The sequence below is a fragment of the Tachypleus tridentatus genome, chromosome 9 (assembly GCF_004210375.1).
Source record: "Tachypleus tridentatus isolate NWPU-2018 chromosome 9, ASM421037v1, whole genome shotgun sequence".
NCBI classification, from domain to species: domain Eukaryota; kingdom Metazoa; phylum Arthropoda; class Merostomata; order Xiphosura; family Limulidae; genus Tachypleus; species Tachypleus tridentatus.
The window spans coordinates 162,978,586-163,004,747 of record NC_134833.1 but is presented as its reverse complement, the minus strand read 5'-3'; the positions used below and the strand labels follow the sequence as shown (position 1 = coordinate 163,004,747).

The window sequence follows — 26,162 nt, the reverse complement described above, 5'->3', positions numbered from 1 at the left end:
GAGAAGGTGCAGAAGTGGGAAGCTTCGAAGAAGACATTTTGAAACCTTCTAAACAGACTAGCACGAAACCTGGATCTTACTGCGTTGGGTAAAATGTCTTTTTTTCTTCAATGGCGGTTAGATAAGAACTGGCTGATGGCCAGGTGTAGAACTAGTTCGACACTCTATCTCAGATATCTGCTTTCACTAACTGTCACGACAACTGTATAAAATATACATATATATGTGTAGAAAGACAGAGAAATCAAATGTGATATATACATATATAATATTATTATTTTTGAGTGGCCTTTGATTATAATGAAAATTGTATGATTTATAAAAGTAATAGTCACATTAAATGGATTTTTGCTCCTTAATTATAACTTTCTGTAGTAATTAAAAAAGTCATAAGTTTCGATCCAGTCATAATTAGCTGTTATAATTTCGGTTATATATTTACCTTTTCGTATCGAAATTACTTTTCCAGAACGTTTCCTGTAAATTTTACAGTTTTTTTATTTGTTGTTGTTTGACTTTCACTTCAAATTCTTTACGTCAGTCAGCTGAAGATTTAGCGACAATAAACGCAGCATTTGAATGTTAACTTACCATGTAAACTGGTGTATGGTAGAAGGTAACGTGATGTAATCTGTTAACTTACCATGCAAATCGAAGGTAGTGTTGTGAACTGTCTTAATTATGTTAATGTTTAATATGTAAGAATGGCGCCAGAAAACAATAATCGCCGAATTCAACATATTACTCCATGATACTCACAGATAACTTCTAGGGTTCAGTTATTTCAGCTTCTAGCTGCAGTTATAAAGTGTTTTACAATTTGTAGAACAGTAATGTTGTTCTGCAACAAGCATCTGCGGAGAAATAATAGAAATAAAAAGTACTATTTAACATTGCGCTCACTTTATGGTATTTGATTTCCATGTTTTGTAAGTAATAGTTTCCTTTCTGGTCGCTAGATAACACTACAGATTGTTCTTATATAACGACCGTTTATGACAGGCCCGGCATGGCCAGGTGGGTTAAGGCGTGCGACTCGTAATCTGAGGGTCGCTGGTTCGCATCCCCGTCGCACCAAACATGCTTGCCTTTTCAGCCATGGGGGCGTTATAATGTTACGGTCAATCCCACTATTCGTTGGTAAAAGAGTAGCCCAAGAGTTGGCGGTGGGTGGTGATGACTAGCTGCCTTCCTTCTAGTCTTACACTGCTAAATTATGGACGGCTAGCGCAGATAGCCCTGGTGTAGCTTTGTGCGAAATTCAAAATCAATGAAATCGTTTATGACTTTTCAGTGTAGAAACGTGATATTTACCAAAATAATGTTAGTAAATGCCAATCAATAAATAAAGAACAAGCTAATATTGAAGGTGTTAAATAGTTTGTGTATCTATACAACTGATAGATCAGTGTATATATGATCGATTGCCGAGTTTCAAAACAATATTTTCGTAATTATGAAACTCAAACATTAAATAGCACCCATACGTTTCTACAGTGGGGTCGGACTGTGATATCCTATTTCATAACGTGTGATTTATATAAGTCCTCCCTAGAAATCGAAATGACCCTAGCATGAGACGATGTCGATTTCACGCGCATGAATTAAGTGGAGTGGGTTCAGTAAATATCCCATTAATCTCGATCCAGTGCTTCGGAGTACTCCAACCATTCTGAGAGATTTATTCCAGTTTCACAGGTTCCAACTCTCATCCAAATTTAGAGAAACTGATATGATATTAATGACATCTATTACCCTTGAATTATACAAATAAACAAATATCCACATGACAATCTACGTCAAGCATATATTTGATAGTATAGTAGTGTTATCAACTGAAAACTTAACATTTAAACTGCTATACGACAGATGGTTAAGTGTCTGTCGTCAGTTATTAATTTACCATATAAAATGATGGATGATAAAAGTCCAGTGTTCACTGTACACTCATCATTTAAAATTGTGTTAAAGATAAAGTGTTGTCATTTACACATTCCACATTTAAACTGGTGTGTAGGACTTTTGTTATATTTCTCTACATGTTCAAGCGAGTGTCATTCAAGGAAGCTTTAATAACATTAAGAAATAAATTTTTACTTTTTCCTGTTATTTCCCAATTACTTATGCCTAAAGTAAATGGAAAAGATTTATTTTTAACTTCAAACTTTGTTTTTGTGACCTGGGAGTGTATAACGAAAACATAATTGGAGACTATATTTGGGGTCTGATACGTGAAAGTGATTTACATTACAGTCGCAAATCTCGAAAAACTACTCATTTCTAAACATTTTTGTGTAACTTTAGTATAAATACATGTAAATCTTGATTCATATGTTGTTTTATTCAGACCTTATGTAAATGAAAATGTGCAAATTTGCCCGTTTTTACATTATCCAGAAACAAAAGCAAAGTTTGAAGGTAATAATGGTCATTCTCTGAACTTTTACAACACAAGCAGTTAAGAAATAACACACACTATCCAGAACACAGTTTGTGTTACATAGTGTTATTAGACATGACCAAATCTTCTTGGCAATAAAATTATGGTTTGAATTTTAATTTATATCGAATTTTGTCTCTGATTCAGATCTCGGGTATGAATCCCCAATTTATTATGTTACTTGTTATAATTTACATCGGACGAGCCTCCAGTTTATTATGTTACAATTTGAAATAGACTGAAACTGAGTTCAATTGTAACTTGGATTTAAAAGTTAATTAAATATAAAGATTTGGGATATTTATTGTGCTTATCGGTAAGATATACATTGTTGTCTTTCTTAATACAAATATATTTTAATTTATAAACAATACAATTTATAATAACGATTACAACAAATAGTTATTATACACAAACGTTTTACAAACATTCAAACAATATTGAGTCTTTCATCCGATCCGAAACTTCCTTCGTATCTTATCAATGGCTCACAGCTAGAGAATTTATTTGTATTAATATTATATGAATGCGTCATCTTTCGGCATGTGATGTTTTATAATCTATAATTCTTACTTAAACAATAACCACATGACCGGTCATCATATTAAAAAATATTCACGCCATCTAGTAACAACTTTTCTATCATCCTTATTTCATAATTTAAATTTACTTTTTTTATATTTAGTTACCACGATAAAATCACGTATATTAGTTCATATTAACTTTCCAGGTTGTAATAACATAACAAGTGTTTTTTTGTTTTCCTTTGAATTGTTTGTTTAGTTTCAATGATATGTTTTGGTAAAAGTGAAATAGTATTGTTATTGTTTGTAACATTTATGTGCGTTCATTCATTCTCTGTTTTAACTGTCTTCTAGTTTGTCCTCTGTAAGCTGTTTTCATATTCATGTGATGTTTTATATATGTAACAATTGTTTTCTATTAAATCGAATTTCATCTTTACTTGTATTTAGCATATGGCTAACCTTGTTATCCTTTTGTGCTTTGGAAAAATATTATTTGTTTTTTAATTGTCTTTCTTTATTGAACAAGGAAAGTCCAGTATAAATGGTAGTACGATATATTTGTTTTTTAATTGTCTTTCTTTATTGAACAAGAAAAGTCCAGTATAAATGGTAATACGATATATTTGTTTTTAATTGTCTTTCTTTATTGAACAAGGAAAGTCCAGTATAAATGGTAGTACGATATATTTGTTTGTTAATTGTCTTTCTTTATTGAACAAGAAAAGTCCAGTATAAATGGTAGTACAATATATTTGTTTGTTAATTGTCTTTCTTTATTGAACAAGAAAAGTCCAGTATAAATGGTAATGCGATATATTTGTTTTTTAATTGTCTTTCTTTATTGAACAAGGAAAGTCCAGTATAAATGGTAGTACAATATATTTGTTTATTGAACAAGAAAAGTCCAGTATAAATGGTTAATTGTCTTTCTTTATTGAACAAGAAAAGTCCAGTATAAATGGTAATACGATATATTTGTTTTTTAATTGTCTTTCTTTATTGAACAAGAAAAGTCCAGTATAAATGGTAGTACGATATATTTGTTTTTAATTGTCTTTTTTTATTGAACAAGGTTTTTGGTAGTACGATATATTTGTTTTAATTGTCTTTCTTTATTGAACAAGGAAAGTCCAGTATAAATGGTAGTACAATATATTTGTTTTTAAATGGCAGTACGATATATTTGTTTTTAATTGTCTTTCTTTATTGAACAAGAAAAGTCCAGTATAAATGGTAATATATTTGATTTTAATTGTCGATATATTTGTTTTTAATTGTCTTTCTTTATTGAACAAGGAAAGTCCAGTATAAATGGTAATACGATATATTTGTTTTTTAATTGTCTTTCTTTATTGAACAAGTAAAGTCCAGTATAAATGGTAATACGATATATTTGTTTGTTAATTGTCTTTCTTTATTGAACAAGGAAAGTCCAGTATAAATGGTAGTACAATATATTTGTTTGTTAATTGTCTTTCTTTATTGAACAAGGAAAGTCCAGTATAAATGGTAATACGATATATTTGTTTTTTAATTGTCTTTCTTTATTGAACAAGAAAAGTCCAGTATAAATGGTAATACGATATATTTGTTTTCACTTTCTTCCTCAAACGGTTTAAACTTAATACTTTTATCTATGTTTTTAGTTTCCTAACAGCTGTCAATCACTTCAGGATTATTATGTTTTTAGTTTCCTAACAGCTGTCAATCACTTCAGGATTATTATGTTTTTTAGTTTCCTAACAGCTGTCAACCACATCAAGATTATTATGTTTTTTAGTTTCCTAACAGCTGTCAATCACTTCAGGATTATTATGTTTTTTAGTTTCCTAACAGCTGTCAACCACTTCAGGATTATTATGTTTTGTAATTTCCTAACAGCTGTCAACCACATCAAGATTATTATGTTTTTTAGTTTCCTAACAGCTGTCAATCACTTCAGGATTATTATGTTTTTTTCCTAACAGTTTCCTAACAGCTGTCAACCACTTCAGGATTATAATGTTTTTAATTTCCTAACAGCTGTCAACCACATCAGAATCATTATGTTTTTTAGTTTCCTAACAGCTGTCAATCACTTCAGGATTATTATGTTTTTTAATTTCCTAACAGCTGTCAACCACTTCAGGATTATAATGTTTTTAATTTCCTAACAGCTGTCAATCACTTCAGGATTATTATGTTTTTTAGTTTCCTAACAGCTGTCAACCACTTCAGGATTATAATGTTTTTAATTTCCTAACAGCTGTCAACCACTTCAGGATTATTATGTTTTTTTAGTTTCCTAACAGCTGTCAACCACATCAGGATAATTATGTTTTTAGTTTCTTAACAGCTGTCAACCACTTCAGGATTATTATGTTTTTAGTTTCCTAACAGCTGTCAACCACATCAGGATTATTATGTTTTTTAGTTTCCTAACAGCTGTCAATCACTTCAGGATTATTATGTTTTTAGTTTCTTAACAGCTGTCAACCACATCAGAATCATTATGTTTTTTAGTTTCCTAACAGCTGTCAATCACTTCAGGATTATTATGTTTTTTAGTTTCCTAACAGCTGTCAACCACATCAGAATCATTATGTTTTTTAGCTTCCTAACAGCTGTCAATCACTTCAGGATTATTATGTTTTTTAGTTTCCTAACAGCTGTCAACCACATCAGAATCATTATGTTTTTTAGTTTCCTAACAGCTGTCAATCACTTCAGGATTATTATGTTTTTTAGTTTCCTAACAGCTGTCAACCACATCAGAATCATTATGTTTTTTTAGTTTCCTAACAGCTGTCAATCACTTCAGGATTATTATGTTTTTTTACTTTCCTAACAGCTGTCAACCACATCAGAATCATTATGTTTTTTAGTTTCCTAACAGCTGTCAATCACTTCAGGATTATTATGTTTTTTAATTTCCTAACAGCTGTCAACCACTTCAGGATTATAATGTTTTTAATTTCCTAACAGCTGTCAATCACTTCAGGATTATTATGTTTTTTAGTTTCCTAACAGCTGTCAACCACTTCAGGATTATAATGTTTTTAATTTCCTAACAGCTGTCAACCACTTCAGGATTATTATGTTTTTTTAGTTTCCTAACAGCTGTCAACCACATCAGGATAATTATGTTTTTAGTTTCTTAACAGCTGTCAACCACTTCAGGATTATTATGTTTTTAGTTTCCTAACAGCTGTCAACCACATCAGGATTATTATGTTTTTTAGTTTCCTAACAGCTGTCAATCACTTCAGGATTATTATGTTTTTAGTTTCTTAACAGCTGTCAACCACATCAGAATCATTATGTTTTTTAGTTTCCTAACAGCTGTCAATCACTTCAGGATTATTATGTTTTTTAGTTTCCTAACAGCTGTCAACCACATCAGAATCATTATGTTTTTTTAGTTTCCTAACAGCTGTCAATCACTTCAGGATTATTATGTTTTTTTACTTTCTTAACAGCTGTCAACCACATCAGAATCATTATGTTTTTTAGTTTCCTAACAGCTGTCAACCACATCAGGATTATTATGTTTTTAGTTTCCTAACAGCTGTCAACCACTTCAGAATTATTGTTTTTTAGCTTCCTAACAGCTGTCAACCACATCAGAATTATTATGTTTTTTTAGTTTCCTAACAGCTGTCAACCACATCAGGATTATAATCTGCAGACCGATACATCTTGAAATTTATTGTCCTACAGATTGGTTCCACTTAACAGTCAGTCCTTGTCCTACAAATTGGTTCCACTTAACAGTCAGTCCTTGTCCTACAAATTGGTTCCACTTAACAGTCAGTACTTGTCCTGCAGATTGGTTCCCTTTAACAGTCAGTACTTGTCCTGTAGATTGGTTCCAATTAACAGTCAGTCCTTATCCTACAGTTTGGTTCCACTTAACAGTCAGTACTTGTCCTACAAATTGGTTCCACTTAACAGTCACTATTTGTCCTACAGATTGGTATCACTTGACAGTCAGTACTTGTCCTGCAAATTGGTTCCCTTTAGCAGTCAGTACTTGTTCTGTATATTGGTTCCACTTAGCAGTCAGTCCTGCAGGACAGCTTCCTTTTTTATTGTGATAGATCGTGAGATGTTTCACAAATATTCTACACATAACACACTCGATCTTGTTAAATGAGTCAATTTGAACACGACTAACCAACCAGCTATACAAGTGGTCACAGACTGTTATTTTGCTCGAATTTGTTAAAATTCGCTCACTAAAAACTTATTTATCAATGAAAACATTTTAATACCAATTATTGATTAACCATTCTTTTGTACGTTTCAAGTGAAAAATTTCTTGATGTGTCTTTCCTTTTGTTTAACGGCCCAACATAACCAGGTGATTGAAGCACTCGACTCGTAATCCGAGGGTCGCAGGTTCGAATCCCCGCCACACCAAACATGCTCGCCTTTTCAGAGATCAATCCCCACTATTCGTCGGAAAAAGAGTAGTCCAAGAGTTGGCGGTGGGTGGTGATGACTAGTTGCTTTCCCTCTAGTCTTACACTGCTAAATTAGGGACGCCTAGCGCAGATAGCCCTCGTGTAGCGTTGCGCAAACTTCAAAACAAAACAAACCTTTTGTTTTGATATATACGTACTTAATTGTTTGTTATCGAGCAAAGTTGCTTGAGGTCAGAACTAGCCATCCCCCATTTTGAATTAATATAACAATAGAAAGGCAGCTAACTACCCGCCGACAACGTTTGAGATGTCTTTACCAACGAATAATGTACTTGATCTTCACATTATAACGACACAATAATTAAAATGGCGAGCGTTTTGTGGATCAGGTTTCGATCCCATGATATACATATGTATATTGTTTTGATACGTAATTTTGGGCGTTTGCTCAACACGTGTTTTAAATGTTCGAGATGCCGACCATTAAACACAATTTTGAATTTCTTAAACTTTACAGACGAAAAATAACGTAGTTTGTTTCTAATGTGACTCATAATAAACTTCACTGTTTAACTTCTGAGTTTGATTAGTCACATTAAGCAGAAAAATAAAGGAGTGACTTTGAAAAAAATATATATTGCAGCCTTCGAGCGACATGAAACTATAAGAGAAATCTTTAACGTCAGGGCACACATTGAATTTATTGATCTCCTTAAACATACTGAACTATGAATCATATATATACACACTACTGGCCAAAATTTTATGGCCAATGAATATAAAGAAAAAATATGCATTTTGCATTGTTAGACTCAATCACTTATTTGAGTAGAGCTTCGAAAGATGAAAATAAAAATAAAAAACTTTTTTAGCATTTAATAGGTAAAATGTGAACACTATGAAATTAGCCTGAATACTAGTTGGTCAAAAGTTTAAGACCATATCAAAAAGAAGTCCTAAACAGGGTAGGAAATGCCCAACAAGAGGTCTCAGTAGTGAGTTGTACGGCCGTCATTGCGAATAACTTCAAACATTCGCTTTGGCATGATCGATAAAAGCATTTGCAGAAGTCTGGCTGGAACGTTATTCCAAGTGGTGAAGATGGCTTCACGAAGATCATGCACTGCTTGGAATTGACGTCAATTTCTATAGACTTCCCTTGCCATCCACTCCCAAACATTTTCAATGGGGTTCAGTTCGGGCGAACACCCTGGATGGTCTAAAAGAATCACGTTATTCGCCATGAAAAAGTCCTGCGGGCATTGTGGATTGCAGCGTTGTCCTGCTGAAAGATTTAGTCATTTCCACACAAGCGAGGGCCTTCAGTCAATAAGGATGCTCTCTCTAACATGTCGGTGGGATATTTTTATCATGCCAGTAACGTTGGAAGCTATCTGGACCATCCAGGTTAAATTTTTTCTCATCAGAGAACAAAACCTTCGTCCACTTTTCTACGTTTCATGTTTGGTGCTTCTCAGCAAAGTTTAACCGAGCTGTTTTGTGTTGTGGAAGGAGGCGTGGCCTTTGAAGACGTTTACGGTTTTTAAAGCCTTTCTCTCGTAGATACCGTCTTATTGTTCTTGACCTGCATTATGCGTCCGTAAGGGCCTTAATGTGGTTCGATTATCGGCTGGTGTCTTGCCGGACAACCCGTCGAATACTCCTGCTCAACGGCGGTGAAACATTCTTGGGCCGACCACTTGAAATTCTCCTTTCGTATCCCTCAAGTCTTTTAAGATATTTTTAACAGCAGTTTTACTACACCCAATCTCACCAGCGATGACACGTTGAGAGAGACTTTGCTTTTGCAGCTCGACAATTCTGCCACGTTCAAATTTTTAGCCTTTTCCATGTTTTTTACCCAATGTAACACAGGAGATGTCAGTGGGAGATGTTGACAACGCTAATGTTTAAACAACAATGACTAAATTTCGTTACGTGTTTATCGATTAACGCTTCGTTTCAGTATGGTCTTAAACTTTTGACCAGCTAGTATTTAGGCTAATTTCATAGTGTTCACATTTTTTCTTTGTCATTTTTCGAAGCTCTACTCAAATAAATGGTTGAGTCTAACAACGCAAAATGCATATTTTTTCTTTATGTTCATTGGCCTTAAGATGTTAGCCAGCAGTGTATATATATATATATATATATTTACCCAAATCTAGCTTCGTAATCAATTACAAATTGAACGCTTGATTGTTTTTTGATTTTTTTATTTCGCGCAAAGCTACACGAGGGCTATCTGCGCTAGCCGTCCTTAATTTAGCAGTGTAAGACTAGAGGGAAGGTACCCAGTTATCGCAACCCACCTTCAACGCTTGGGCTACTCATTTACCAACGAATAGTGGGATTGACCGTAGGATTATAACGCTCTCACGGCTGAAAGGGCTAGCATTTTTAGTGCGATCGGGATTCGGATCCGCGACCCTCAGATTACAAGTCGAACGCCTGAACCCACCTGGCCCTGCCAGGCCGATGAACGCTGGAACCCCCTTCTACTGTGAACAAAGAGTGTACATAAAACTAACAAAAGACCAAACTTAAGGAATACCACCAGTGTTATACGTATCACGTTCTGAAGTAATGAAAAACCTAGCTAACAATGTAAAAGTCACTATAGAGGGAAGAAGTTCGAACATAGTCGTCAACAGTATTGTGACAAGGGATGTGAGTTTGAATCCTGTTCAGTCCAAGTTTTTTGGGTTTTCTTTCACTCTCGTCTTCAAGAGTAACCACGATGAGACGCTATATCATCAGAATATATTTTTTATTCCTTTTATTTAAACGGGCGCGATTCTTTGACGTATTAGCACTCAAAACATATATCATGTATCGAGTAGGTTCCAGAGAACCACGTTACTACACACTTAAGTAAAACTTACTTTCATTGGCCCAACTCAGTCAGGTTTAATGTTTAAGACAAGCAGTTTAATTAGTACGTCATTTGGACTAGTAGCTAATAGCAGTTAAAACCAATAAATAAAAATACGCCATATTGTTTAAAGACATATAACTTTTTTTTTTTAAATCGGTGGTGGGTGAATTTTTTTTTTGTTTCTGAATTTCGCGCAAAACTACACGAGGGCTATCTGCGCTAGTCGTCCCTAATTTAGCAGTGTAAAACGTAGAGGGAAGACAGCTAGTCATCACCACCCACCGCCAACTCTTAGGCTACTCTTTTACCAACGAATAGTGGGACTGACTAACATTATAACGCCCCCACGGCTGAAAGGGCGAGCATCGTTGGTACAACGGTGATTGGAACCAGCGGATTACGAGTCAAACGTCTTAACCTACCTGGCCATGCCGAGCAGGGTGAATAACAGAATTAAGTAATGAAGACAACAAACCGAAAACAAAATACTTCTATAATTGTTCGCAAGAAGTGAGTCCATAATTCCATACATGTCGTCAATATATCCATACCATCTGATTGGTTCAAGGTTAGTTTCAAAATTCCACTGAATGAGAGCTGACGATTCAAAGAAAATCATAAAAGTAGAATCCACAACTCTAGCAACATTACTTAACGGAAAAGACACTATTAATGGGGCACCTTATACTTTCAATTTTTTTAAAAACTTTAACAATTTTCTCTATAAATATATAAAGAATCATCTTAGATTCAACACAATTTTTATCAATAAATGTTCTTTATTCTAAAGACTTTAAGCCTAATGGCCGAGTTCTATACAAGCCAACACTAAGCAGCAACTAGAGTAAACTTACACTGGTAGGGAAGGAAAGGATACTTTTTTATTAAATTTTGTTTGCCACTATTGATGTTGCTAAAGTACAAAAAATAATAAGACCACGTATATCACAACGTTTATGAGCAAGTGATAAGAATGTAAATATTTTAAATCTAACGATGAATTCTTTTTAAATCAGTATAAAGTGTTATTTCTTTTTAAATTTAATACTGTTACTGATTAGCATTAATAAAAAAAGTGTGTGTTTTCTTATAGCAAAGCCACATCGGGTTATTTGCTGAGTCCACCGAGTGGAATGGAATCCCTGATTTTATCATTGTAAATCCGTAGACTTACTGCTATACCAGCAGGTGACAGATAGAAGCGAAAAATGAATTCACGCAACTAATGTTTCTTAAAATAAACGTTTCACTGCACATGCGTACTGTGTATTATAACTTCTGATATAAGAAGCAATATACGCGGGTGAAGAATAAATTACATACGGGCACTGGAAGTGTGTAAAAGACTCGTATATAAGTGTTAAACTGTGTTTCAGTTTGTACTAACTTTATTAAGTTCGTAACCGTGTATGAAATATATAGCCTACGATGAACGCACACAAAACATAGATTAGCAAATATCACTGATTTCTTTAAGAGTGGTAATACTTGACCGTCAGATAAGACTTGTGTTCCGTAACAAAATATTGAATAGAAGCTAAAACAAACCTGACAAACTGTTGATTTGGTCTGCCCAACCTGATCATGTGCCTTTGAGAAACGTGATAGTTACGCTATTAATTTATACTTAGCATAAGATTCTACTATGTTCTAATTATTTTCAATGTCATATGAAACTGCTCGAATAATCTACCAAAATTAGCAATTAATTGGTAATGTATTGTTGTTGTTTTTTCTTAATTTTCTAAAGCTATGAGACGTAGACACCTGAGTGACGTTAATTTCCAAGAAGATAGGTGTATGTGTAAACACATTTAGTCTACGTATATAGAATCCATAATTAAAACGTCAGGACAAGTAAAAGAGCCGTTCGAAAATTGAGAATGGGGCGTACAAGTTCAGGAGACCAACGTTAGCCCTAGTAACTGTGGTAAATTCGTGGTATCTTTTGTGAAGATTTTATTAACAATTATGAAAATATAGTTTCGTTTTGAGTTTACTTGCTGATGAATTATATTACATTATAGCTACAGCTTTCACAGTAAGATTTCTTTTTAGAACAGGTACGACGTTTCGATCACTCTTAAGTAATGTGACATAAATGTGAAGACACAACCATTCTAAGCCTACTTTAAAGGAAATATCTTTATGTTATTTGATAAATAATATATTACGTCATTCTTTTGTAATAGCTGGACACTGTATTTTGATAACGCATTATACAACAGAACTGATTCTTAGGTCTCACTGTGATGTAGAAGTCTTCTGTCAGAGCTTAGTACTAAACATTTAAGACGTCTTGTCCATACTGTACTTTAGTATAATGAATTAATTATTAGTTAGTTTATAATTATTTACTATACACATTTACAAGTATGTATACAATGAGGACTTTTCTCTCGGCTCTAGGCCTAAGCTTAAATGGTGTGTGCTTTAGTAAAGCTTTCAGTTTCTTTGAATGTTTATACAACAAATACTTTTCCTCTACTCTAGGCCTAAGTCTAATACTTGTGTGTGTTTCGTAAAAGCCATCAGGTTTTATAAATATGTATGTATAGTGGGAATTTTTTTCTCGGCTCTAGGCCTAAGCGATTGTTGTTTTCTTTTCTATTAGATTACGTATTGTATTTCTTTCTGAATAAATAAATAACACCGAAAACTTTATTTTTTCAAGACTGAGTTTCAAAAATTCTAGAATATTAGTATTTTCCCTTTTTCTCTATAAATATAAATTCACAAAATTGTAAAGGGACAAAAAGAAGCATATTAGACCATCAAAGTTGTCCCTTCTGTCTCACAACTGTAACAGTCTTTCTTTGAATTCAGTTAAATTTTATGCCTCCAACACCCTTGAAGGTGACTAAATTTGCAAACCCTACTACCCTGTTTGAAAAGTAATACTGGAGATGACTCCTACGTTGCCAAAATTTGAATATATATATATACACACACACACATACATAGATCTTTGTTTTCTCAGTTTTAATTAGAGAAAAAAGAAGAGGTGGTGCACCCTTTGTGAATAAACACACCCCTGTACCCATCGTTCAGGAAGGCAAAAGATTACAATCTCAGAAACGAAGACTGAGCGATCAACCAGTAAACTGTTGGTTTGTTTAGCACATGACACTTACGCACTGTTTCACTTGTAAAAATTCTTTTAAATGTATGTTATTACAAGACGGTAACATACAAAACTGTAAAACCTAATGGATGTAAAATGTAATACATTGTTGAAATATGAATAACAGATATCATTAAAATATGTATAAAACAGGTAATATTTATGTTTAGTGACCTCGAAACAAAATGATATTCCGAGTGCATTTCGTGTTCTTACTAGACTTAGGGTTACTAATACGTTCTACATTTTGTTTCTTGTCCCGTACCTGTTTTATTATATTATTTATTAGCTCCTTCTACAACTTATAAAGGACATCACCAATGTCTGTTTTTATTATTTTTAAATATTGCATCTCTTCATCGAGAAACTGATTAATATTTAGTAGTAAATAAAATAAGAGTTAAAATAAATTAACTTGTAGTATTAGATACATCTTCAAATGATAAGAAATTCGTTCAATGAACCCTCTTGCATTAGAAAACAATCTTCATGAAACTGACGTTGTAAATAAGAAATGTTAAATGTAACTTCATATGAAGACTGGAATATTGGATAAGTGTAAAGCTAAGCTAATCCTTTTAAATAATCACAGTATTTCGTACTTACCGCCTCAAATATTGAGATATTATACAAAACCAACTAGGGCCTGGCCTGGCCAGGTGGGTTAAGGCGTTCGACTCGTAATCTGAGGGTCGCTGGTTCGAATCCCCGTCACACCAAACATGCTCGACCTTTCAGCAGTAGGGGCGTTATAATGTTACGGTCAATCCCACTACTCGTTGGTAAAAGAGTAGCCCAAGAGTTGGCGGTAGGTGGTGAATAACTAGCTGCCTTCCCTCTAGTCTTACACTACAAAATTAGGGACGGCTAGCGCAGATAGCCCTCGTGTAGCTTTGGGCAAAATTTCAAAATAAAACCAAAAAACAAACAAAACCAGCTTCCTAACATCTGGAAATGTTAGATTCATTACACCACCGAGTACGTGTATTATGAGTAACAAAAGGCTCTCTTCAGTTATCTGCGATTAAAAATCAAATTATATCATTTATTTTGGCTTAACGCGTTTGTTTTTTAATTTTGGTTTGTTTTTATTATAACAGTGGAAAATAAATAAACTTTTTCTCCAGTGGTTTTTATTTTGTGAATTCTTGAGAAAATGTTTCCAGATTTGTAGAGTAAGGAATGACAAGTATAGCTCAGTAAGTCAGGTAATAGATTTTTAAAGTAGAACTGACATTTGGCGATAAGAAACGAGAAGTAAACCAGGCATCAGATGTGGAACTAGCGTGCCTTTATTCTGTGTGATGTGCCATGCACGAAAGAACAAATCACTGAACAAAGATGTAATAACAGCTTACACGTCTTTACTATGTACAGAGATGGTAAATAATTCTTCACCTTTCTACCACACAAAGGTTCTGCCGAATACAGTTTATCTATATGTACAAAATGTTCACAAGCTTCTCATGCAAATAGCGCCACCTATCGTATGTCTGAAAGTATAAGCCCTCTTGAACAACCAACAACGAATTAAACGGCTTGTCATTCTTTCCATCTTCCACACTGTACAAAGAGTCATTTATAAATAATATCGTCCATTTGTTAACCATCGTCACTTTTTGTAACCACGAACAGGCGAAGGACTACAACTGGATTCCGAACTGGTCGACAAGACAGTCGGACTTCCAGGCAGAAAGCTGATCCTGCCACAACTTCCGCAGCTTCCAGTACTCTCGGTCTCTTCGGTTGTCGGCCTTCGATCCTTGGAACTGGCGGTTTGATGTCTAACCGGGGATGGACCGCCTTGGCTGGTCGCTGTTCCACTTCCACCGGATGAGTGGTGACGTAAATGTTGCTGCTGTTGACGATGCATCTGTTGTTGAAGGAGTCTGTTGTGAAAACAGAAATAGAGATTGTACACATAGAGAGTTCCGTAATTGGAAACCTTCACAGATAACGGGAAAAGCATTGCAAACTATGTTGAATTATGACTTTAATACCCTGTAACACTATAAGATAATACAATTAATACTAACTTCCGATCTGTGTGAACTACTTATTTTAATATCCTGTAACACTATAAGATAATACAATTAATACTAACTTCCGATCAGTGTGAACTACTTACTTTAATATCCTGTAACACTATAAGATAATACAATTAATACTAACTTCCGATCAGTGTGAACTGCTTACTTTAATATCCTGTAACACTATAAGATAATACAATTAATACTAACTTCCGATCAGTGTGAACTGCTTACTTTAATATCCTGTAACACTATAAGATAATACAATTAATACTAACTTCTAATCTGTGTGAACTGCTCACTTTAATATCCTGTAACACTATAAGATAATACAATTAATACTAACTTCCAATCTGTGTGAACTACTTACTTTAATATCCTGTAACACTATAAGATAATACAATTAATACTAACTTCCGATCAGTGTGAACTGCTTACTTTAATATCCTGTAACACTATAAGATAATACAATTAATACTAACTTCCGATCAGTGTGAACTACTTACTTTAATATCCTGTAACACTATAAGATAATACAAGTAATACTAACTTCCGATCAGTGTGAACTGCTCACTTTAATATCCTGTAACACTATAAGATAATACAATTAATACTAACTTCCAATCAGTGTGAACTGCTCACTTTAATATCCTGTAACACTATAAAATAATACAATTAATACTAACTTCCAATCAGTGTGAACTGCTCACTTTAATATCCTGTAACGCTATAAGATAATACAATTAATACTAACTTCCAATCAGTGTGAACTGCTCACTTTAATATCCTGTAACACTATAAGATAATACAATTAATACTAACTTCCAATCAGTGTGAACTGCTCACTTTAATATCCTGTAACACTATAAGATAATACAATTAATACTAACTTCCAATCAGTGTGAACTGCTCACTTTAATATCCTGTAACACTATAAGATAATACAATTAATACTAACTTCCAATCAGTGTGAACTGCTCACTTTAATATCCTGTAACACTATAAGATAATACAATTAATACTAACTTCCAATCAGTGTGAACTGCTCACTTTAATATCCTGTAACGCTATAAGATAATACAATTAATACTAACTTCCAATCAGTGTGAACTGCTCACTTTAATATCCTGTAACACTATAAGATAATACAATTAATACTAACTTCCAATCAGTGTGAACTGCTCACTTTAATATCCTGTAACACTATAAGATAATACAATTAATACTAACTTCCGATCAGTGTAAACTGCTCACTTTAATATCCTGTAACACTATAATATAATACAAGTAATAATAACTTCTAATCTGTGTGAACTACTTATTTTAATATCCTGTAACACAACGTTAAAGTTCCTTCTATTTTATAAACAGAATAAATCTATTGCATCTAACGAATTACAGAATTATGATTGACCTTTTACCTCTAACAAAGCAGCATAAGTAATAAAAATATAATCAGACAGTAACGGGAACCACCTACGATTTTTGCAAAATAAAAATATCCAATATAAGTATATAAATAAACGTATTTTCAGAATAAATAACAGTTTTACGATAAAACAATCTATGATTGATTTATTTAACAGTAATTCACGTTTTGTTGCAAAGGTTATTTTAATTCCAACTAGAATAATGAACACCACGGTGAACTCAGCAGATAACCCAACGTTGCTTTGCTATAAAATAACACACACCTCATTGACAACTACCTACATTTATTGCCCTCTAGCGGTCATTAGATTAGGCCTATAATAATTGTGAAATTCTGAGTAGGTGTAGAGAGATTGTTTCCAATAATAAATCATGGATACCTGCTTTACTTGCCCGAAGGGGCTTAGTTCAAAATGTGAGAGAAACAGATTTCACACAAACTATTCCGTTAATATTGTAAACGCTACAACGTACGTGTAGAACACCACGAGAAAATAGGATTAAGTCCACGAAAGTCCTTATAGGTCACTCTATTTTGGTTCCATGCTTCAGTCTCATGACCACAGTAAAATTTTAATCAATGTGTTTCGTAGAGAATTTCGAATATTTTTCCTAGACACTAAACTTTAAACTCCATTAAAATGTCCTCAGATAGATGACTAGATAGCTTAAGAGATGACATTAAGAAAGTGTATTTGTTGTTGACATTTTAAAAACATAGGAATAAATTAAGAAGTAAATTCAATCTACATTGCTAACTTCATAATGTTACATTCCAAAAGCAGGCGCCCTAAATTATCCCAAATTTCATTACGGTTTCGAAACATCACAACAGCAAAGCATCGAGAAATACAGCCGGTAGCTCGTATATGCGGAAGTGAACAGATCTGAAATAATTTGCAAATAAATAAAGCGATTTATATGGTAATTTAAATGATACTACGTCTCCCATGAGCACGTGGTGTATAATATGTAAGACTATGCGTGTCTAATTTATATTTAATATAATTATCTAATGCTGCATTCTAACTGGAGTTTACTCATTGTATCTCATAGTTGTTAGGAATGCATATCCGTATATATAACATCAGGTATGCATGTTGAAACTTGGGAATACTGGTACACATCTTATACGTTATTAAATATTATACGAACTTTCAAAGTCCGGAATTATTTTTTCTTTAAATGGAATAATCGCACAAGATAAGATATTAGAATAAAATGCTTAAGCCTCAGCACGTGCTTCTCAACGTTGATTCACAACTGTTTCGTTAAGTTTTAATACAGTTTAGGATGAATTAGATAAGTGACTTTAATGGATACATTTGCTATAAAAAGGTCACTTGAACAAAGTATTCATCACGATTGGTACTGTGTATGTATCTAAAGAAACGTGGGATATTATCTGGTTGATTATCTAAGGGTAGTTTAATAGTTTAAGGGTTGCAGTAGCATATGAAACAGATACGGAATTCTTCGAAGGACATCCGCACCCACTTACTCACGCTGCGGCTTAGTGGTTAGTCTGCAAGCTTACAAAACCCACCCAAAAAAAAAAAAAACATTATTTAGCCGTGATGGGTAGAGCACAATTAGCCCATTGCGCTTAACAGCAAACGCAAAATCAAACCAATAAAACTCCGAGGTTTATTTCTTTAAGTACACGAGATGACGGGGTGCGCAGCGTGGTGCGGAGTGTGATTTGAACTTCATTATCCGAAACCACATACAATATTAGTGATTTAGAAGGCTGACCTTCTCCCTCCAATCGATGGTTTAGCGGTATGCTCACGGAATTAGTGTAATAACAGCCGAGGTTTCAGGATGAGTATGTAATTATGATGCCTTGCTGTAAACAAGTGACATTTAGAAATTCTTCAAACACAATATGAAAGTTTCTTGTTATAATATAAAACAATTCTTTGATTTCTCTTCCAAAATCCAAATCGATTCATTAATCGGAAAAAAATATTTCCGTCACGAAATGAAATACGTTTCACTTCAACGTTTCGGATTAACAGAACTTTCATCATCGGTAATAACGTTATAGATACGAACAACAAAGCGAGTAGATTTTAAAGTCATATCAAAATTTGCTTAATTATTAAAGTGTTTTTTTATCAAATATTTAACTGGCAGTTATCAGAACGGTTGATCTAATGTCCCGTATGTTGTCCACGCTGAGGTCTGGTGTAATGAGAATGATGGTTGATTCTTCTATTCGTATTTACCAAAATTCCAATTCAAACATTACCAATTAAAGAGCCCATCATGGCCAGGTATGATAAGGCGTTCGACTCGTAATCTGAGGGTCGCGGGTATATGTATAGCTCTACCACATGGACTACTATAACAGTTTATATATTACACATATGTATAGCTCTACCACATGGACTACTATAACAGTTTATATATTACACATATGTATAGCTCTATCACATGGACTACTATAACAGTTTATATATTACACATATGTATAGCTCTACCACATGGACTACTATAACAGTTTATATATTACACATATGTATAGCTCTACCACATGGACTACTATAACAGTTTATATATTACACATATGTATAGCTCTACCACATGGACTACTATAACAGGTTTATATATTACACATCTATGTACTATAACGGTTTATATATCTACCATATGGACTCTACCATATGGACTATAACAGTTTATATATTACACGTATGTATGGACTACTATAACTTTACCACATGGACTACTATAACAGTTTATATATTACACATATGTATGGACTACTATAACAGTTTATATATTACACATGTATGCTCTACCACATGGACTACTATAACAGTTTATATATTACACATATGTATAGCTCTACCACATGGACTACTATAACAGTTTATATATTACACATATGTATAGCTCTACCACATGGACTACTATAACAGTTTATATATTACACATATGTATAGCTCTACCATATGGACTACTATAACAGTTTATATATTACACATATGTGTAGCTTTACCACATGGACTACTACTATAACAGTTTATATATTACACATATGTATGGCTCTACCACATGGACTACTATAACAGTTTATATATTACACATATGTATAGCTCTACCACATGGACTACTATAACAGTTTATATATTACACATATGTATAGCTCTACCACATGGACTACTATAACGGTTTATATATTACACATACTCTACCATATGGACTACTATAACAGTTTATATATTACACATATGTATGGCTTTACTGGACTACTATAACAGTTTATATATTACACATATGTATGGCTACCACATGTATGGCTCTACCACATACTACTATAACAGTTTATATATTACACATATGTATGGCTCTACCACATGGACTACTATAACAGTTTATATATTACACATATGTATAGCTCTACCACATGGACTACTATAACGGTTTATATATTACACATATGTATAGCTCTACCACATGGACTACTATAACGGTTTATATATTACACATATGTATAGCTCTACCACATGGACTACTATAACGGTTTATATATTACACATATGTATAGCTCTACCATATGGACTACTATAACAGTTTATATATTACACATATGTATGGCTCTACCACATGGACTACTATAACAGTTTATATATTACACATATGTATAGCTCTACCACATGGACTACTATAACAGTTTATATATTACACATATGTATAGCTCTACCACATGGACTACTATAACAGTTTATATATTACACATATGTATAGCTCTACCACATGGACTACTATAACAGTTTATATATTACACATATGTATAGCTCTACCATATGGACTACTATAACAGTTTATATATTACACATATGTGTAGCTTTACCACATGGACTACTATAACAGTTTATATATTACACATATGTATGGCTCTACCACATGGGCTACTATAACAGTTTATATATTACACATATGTATGGCTCTACCACATGGACTACTATAACGGTTTATATATTACACATATGTATGGCTCTACCACATGGACTACTATAACGGTTTATATATTACACATATGTATGGCTCTACCACATGGACTACTATAACAGTTTATATATTACACATATGTATAGCTCTACCACATGGACTACTATAACAGGTTTATATATTACACATATGTATGGCTCTACCACATGGACTACTATAACAGTTTATATATTACACATATGTATGGCTCTACCACATGGACTACTATAACAGTTTATATATTACACATATGTATAGCTCTACCACATGGACTACTATAACAGTTTATATATTACACATATGTATAGCTTTACCACATGGACTACTATAACAGTTTATATATTACACATATGTATGGCTCTACCACATGGACTACTATAACAGTTTATATATTACACATATGTATAGCTCTACCACATGGACTACTATAACAGTATGTTGGAGTGGATACTTACTTCAACAGTATTTCTAATGGGTTACACAGATAGGTACGAATCGTTTCCATGAATCCTTCAATACAAGTTATCTGTAATTCGGCTCTTATTGATAAAGTAAAAAGTCGTGTTTATGAATAAGGAAGTAAAAAACGAATACGTCTTGCTGTCTGGCATTTGGTGTGCAACTGGTCAGCAAACGCCGCCGCTTACATGTTTTCAATTAATTAAATAATTGGAGTTAACTATTACTTGTTGTGTGTGACCACAGCCGAAAGTGCATAACGTGGTCAGTAGCACATCGCGGGCTTGAAACTTAGACCTTCCGTTCCACAGACCAGAAAGTTAACCACTAGGTCATGCCTAGGCCTATTAGTAGTTTCTCCATCAGTACACCTTATGATTGGGTGATACATGAATTACTAGTCATATATTTATTTCTTCAGAAAATCAGTCAAGATTGTTTCTAGGTTTTCGTTTACGAGTGGGTCAGGCGTAACTCAGGGGGTAACGTGTTGGCCTGCTGATCGAAGAGTTTGAGGTTCAGCACTTTCAACAACGGGCGTGTTGTAAAAGTAACAGGGAATGTTACTCTCTTCAAGCAGACAGTCAGACGGCATCGCGAAGGCCCGGCATGGCCAAGCGTGTTAAGGGGCTCGACTCGTATCCCGAGGGTCGTGGGTTCGAATCGCGGTCGCACCAAACATGCTCGCCCTTTCAGCCGTGGGGGCGTTATAATGTGACGATCAATCCCACTATTCGTTGGTGAAAGCGTAGCCCAAGAGTTGGAGGTGGGTGGTGATGACTATCTGCCTTCCCTCTAGTCTTACACTGCTAAATTAGGGACGCGAAATTTCAAAAAATAAAACAAACAAACAGACGGCATCGCTGATTGTCTGTTTTTTTCTCAAGTCAGTAGTTAAACCTAGGTGTCTCTGACCTGGATGCTTAATCCGCATGCATATAAGTTGTCGTTCAGGTTCAAAAATTACAATTCTACTTAAGTGTTATTCCACAACTCACTCGAAAAATTGAATGTTGCAGATAAAACATATAGATATGAGTGTGTGTCCATGGAGAATCGGATATCTATTCCAACAGTATTTCTAAAGTTAATCATAAAAGTGTTTTAACCTGCCAATCTATTAACCTCTCCACATATTCACACATCTGTTTATCAGTCCATCTGCCTATCACTTTATCTGGATATTTATCTAAAACAGTTCTCATTAAAATTTCAAATCCCCACATTCTGGTGGACCTGTTTACGTCCTGGATGGTACGTTTGAGGGTCCTGGAATTCGTTTTTTAAGGGTTACAAAAAGATATTAGTGAAATAAAATTATAAAACTAGTCTAATCTGCAGTAGTGTCATCTTATTACAGAACTGCTTTGTTATAAACTAATGTTAGCTTACCACAAAACTGCTTTGTTGTGCAGTAGAACTGTATCATTATAGAACTGCTTTGTTATACAATATTACCTCATTACAAAACGGTTTCGTTATACATTAGTGTTACCTCATTAGAAAATTACTTTGTTATATAATAGTGTCATCTCATTAAAGAACTAAAATGGCTGTCGTATACAGTAGTGCCATTATAATGCAGGACTGCTTTGTTATGCAACAGTGTCACATCTCTATAGAACTAATTTGGTATGCAATAGTCATCTCACTACAAAACTGATTTGTTATAAAGTGCTGTCATTTCGTTATATAACTGTTTTTATATACAGTAGTGTCATAGCACTACAGAACTGTTTTATGTATAATAATTTATTTTTACGAGAAAACTGCTTTTTCAAACAGCACAATGTTATTACAGAACTGCTTTGTTATACAGCAGTGTCATCATATATTGCTTAAATGTTTGCTTAAACAATAGTATCATATCTTAAAAAACGTCTAGTTTTCAACGTCGTATCATTACAGAACTGCTTTGTTATACAGTAGTGTCACTTTACAACACTGATTTGTTATACAGTAGTGTCACTTTACAGAACTGATTTGTTGTACAGTAGTGTCACTTTACAACACTGATTTGTTGTACAGTAGTGTCACTTTACAAAACTGATTTGTTGTACAGTAGTGTCACTTTATAAAACTAATTTGTTATACAGTAGTGTCATCATATATTGCTTAAATGTTTGCTTTAACAATAGTATCATATCTTAAAAAATGTCTACTTCAGTAGTGTCACTTTACAACACTGATTTGTTATACAGTAGTGTCACTTTACAAAACTGATTTGTTGTACAGTAGTGTCACTTTATAAAACTGATTTGTTGTACAGTAGTGTCACTTTATAAAACTGATTTGTTGTACAGTAGTGTCACTTTACAAAACTGATTTGTTATACAGTAGTGTCACTTTACAAAACTGATTTGTTATACAGTAGTGTCACTTTATAAAACTGATTTGTTGTACAGTAGTGTCACTTTACAAAACTGATTTGTTGTACAGTAGTGTCACTTTACAAAACTGATTTGTTGTACAGTAGTGTCACTTTACAAAACTGATTTGTTGTACAGTAGTGTCACTTTATAAAACTGATTTGTTGTACAGTTTAGTGTCACTTTATAAAACTGATTTGTTGTACAGTAGTGTCACTTTACAACACTGATTTGTTGTACAGTAGTCTCACTTTATAAAACTGATTTGTTGTACAGTAGTGTCACTTTACAAAACTGATTTGTTGTACAGTAGTGTCACTTTACAAAACTGATTTGTTGTACAGTAGTGTCACTTTACAAAACTGATTTGTTGTACAGTAGTGTCACTTTACTGTTTTTTACATAAACGTGTGACGTAGTTCATTGGATTGTAAGATGTGGGAAAATTATTACCATTTACACAAATAACAACAGCAGATTATTCTAACATATCTGTAAGGCTTAATGTATTTATTCATTAACTTTATAAACATACATCAGTTCTCGCTGTGACTTGACTCAGTTGCAATATCGACTAAACCTTTGTAGTGCGTGTATATGCTTCTATGTGTGTTTCTATTAAAACCTATAAATTAGCCAGGTTTTTGTCTTTGTTTATAATTTCAAAGTTTATTTGTTTCTACACTAAGCCAATATAATATATATATGTGTGTGATCTAATCATATTGTGCATACTAGTCCAAGCTATGTGGCGAAGAAGGACCGAAGTGTGCGTTACCCATGTGTTCGATACCTCTTCCACCCTCGTGTGATCCTTTAACGTGTCGCGTGGACAGACCCATAGAAATTGTATTATTTTCTTGTAGCTTCAACTATATTTTTCCCTTTATTGTTGTGAACGGTTTGTGTCTGTGCTATTACATTTAGTATTGTTCTTATTACGTCAATAACATGTACACTGACAGCATCGGTTTCCAGATCTAACCTGAGTGTATATGCTCGACGTAAGTTGAAAGCGTCGTACAGTGAAACAGAACACTACATACAGTACAGAGAAACAAATGGTGCGTTAACTCTCACGAAGCTGGATGTTAAAATACTCTTAATATGTCAACAGCGATTAGACTTCCAGAAGTAAAAATAAAGATTTTTTTTATCAGTGTCTCCTACTTCCATATCCAACTCTATGTCGTGCGCTTGTTTGTTTACGATACTGAACATCTCAGTACGTATATTATGTGACACATGTACGTTTAGATGTTATTATTGTGTTTAAAATACCACAACACACACGCAGCTACGTAATTGAAATGTTTCAAAATAATTATTTAAAAAGCTTCAGAAGAATTTATAACAAACCATTTCTATAGTGAGATAGAACTACTGTACAACAAATCAGTTTTGTAAAGTGACACTACTGTACAACAAATCAGTTTTGTAAAGCGACACTACTGTACAACAAATCAGTTTTGTAAAGTGACACTACTGTACAACAAATCAGTGTTGTAAAGTGACACTACTGTACAACAAATCAGTGTTGTAAAGTGACACTACTGTACAACAAATCAGTTTTGTAAAGCGACACTACTGTACAACAAATCAGTTTTGTAAAGCGACACTACTGTACAACAAATCAGTTTTGTAAAGTGACACTACTGTACAACAAATCAGTGTTGTAAAGTGACACACTGGACAACAAATCAGTTTTGTAAAGTGACACTACTGTACAACAAATCAGTTTTGTAAAGTGACACTACTGTACAACAAATCAGTTTTGTAAAGTGACACTACTGTACAACAAATCAGTTTTCTAAAGTGACACTACTGTACAACAAATCAGTTTTGTAAAGTGACACTACTGTACAACAAATCAGTGTTGTAAAGTGACACTACTGTACAACAAATCAGTTTTGTAAAGTGACACTACTGTACAACAAATCAGTTTTATAAAGTGACACTACTGTACAACAAATCAGTTTTGTAAAGTGACACTACTGTACAACAAATCAGTTTTGTAAAGTGACACTACTGTACAACAAATTAGTTTTCTAAAGTGACACTACTGTACAACAAATCAGTTTTGTAAAGTGACACTACTGTACAACAAATCAGTTGTTTGGAAAATCGTTGTTTGGACAGCAAATACATTAAAATACCTCGAATACCTCACGTGTGCAGAGAAATGCCATATCCAACGAACAGCACGTGAAATGCTGTTACAAGTTAACTGGACAATCGGGCCTACAGCAAACACTATTCGAAGATTACTGAACACGCACCCTCCTACCCACCTGTTTTTTCTAATGGAAATTTGAATCAGTGGTTCAATTTTTGGATAAAGACAATTGTATTAAAAAGAAATAGTGCAATATACGTAATAGAAAGTTGAGAATCACCCCACTGGTTACAAATGGTTTTAACATAGCCTAAAAGAAAGTTGAGAATCACCCCACTGGTTACAAATGGTCTTTAACATAGCCTAATAGAAAGTTGAGAATC

The 26,162-nt window shown here is 33.8% G+C and overlaps 1 protein-coding gene across 1 annotated transcript in view; it reads right to left on the bottom strand.

Moving 5' to 3' along the window:
* Positions 1–14,644: 14,644 nt before the first annotated feature.
* The window catches only part of LOC143226834 (homeobox protein SIX6-like), a 144,071-nt gene continuing 132,553 nt past the window's right edge, over positions 14,645–26,162 (bottom strand). Inside the window, exon 2 of the mRNA XM_076458309.1 lies at positions 14,645–15,264. Coding sequence (XP_076314424.1) covers positions 14,988–15,264 — 277 coding nt within the window. The 3' untranslated portion in view covers positions 14,645–14,987. The remainder of the gene's footprint in view (positions 15,265–26,162) is intronic.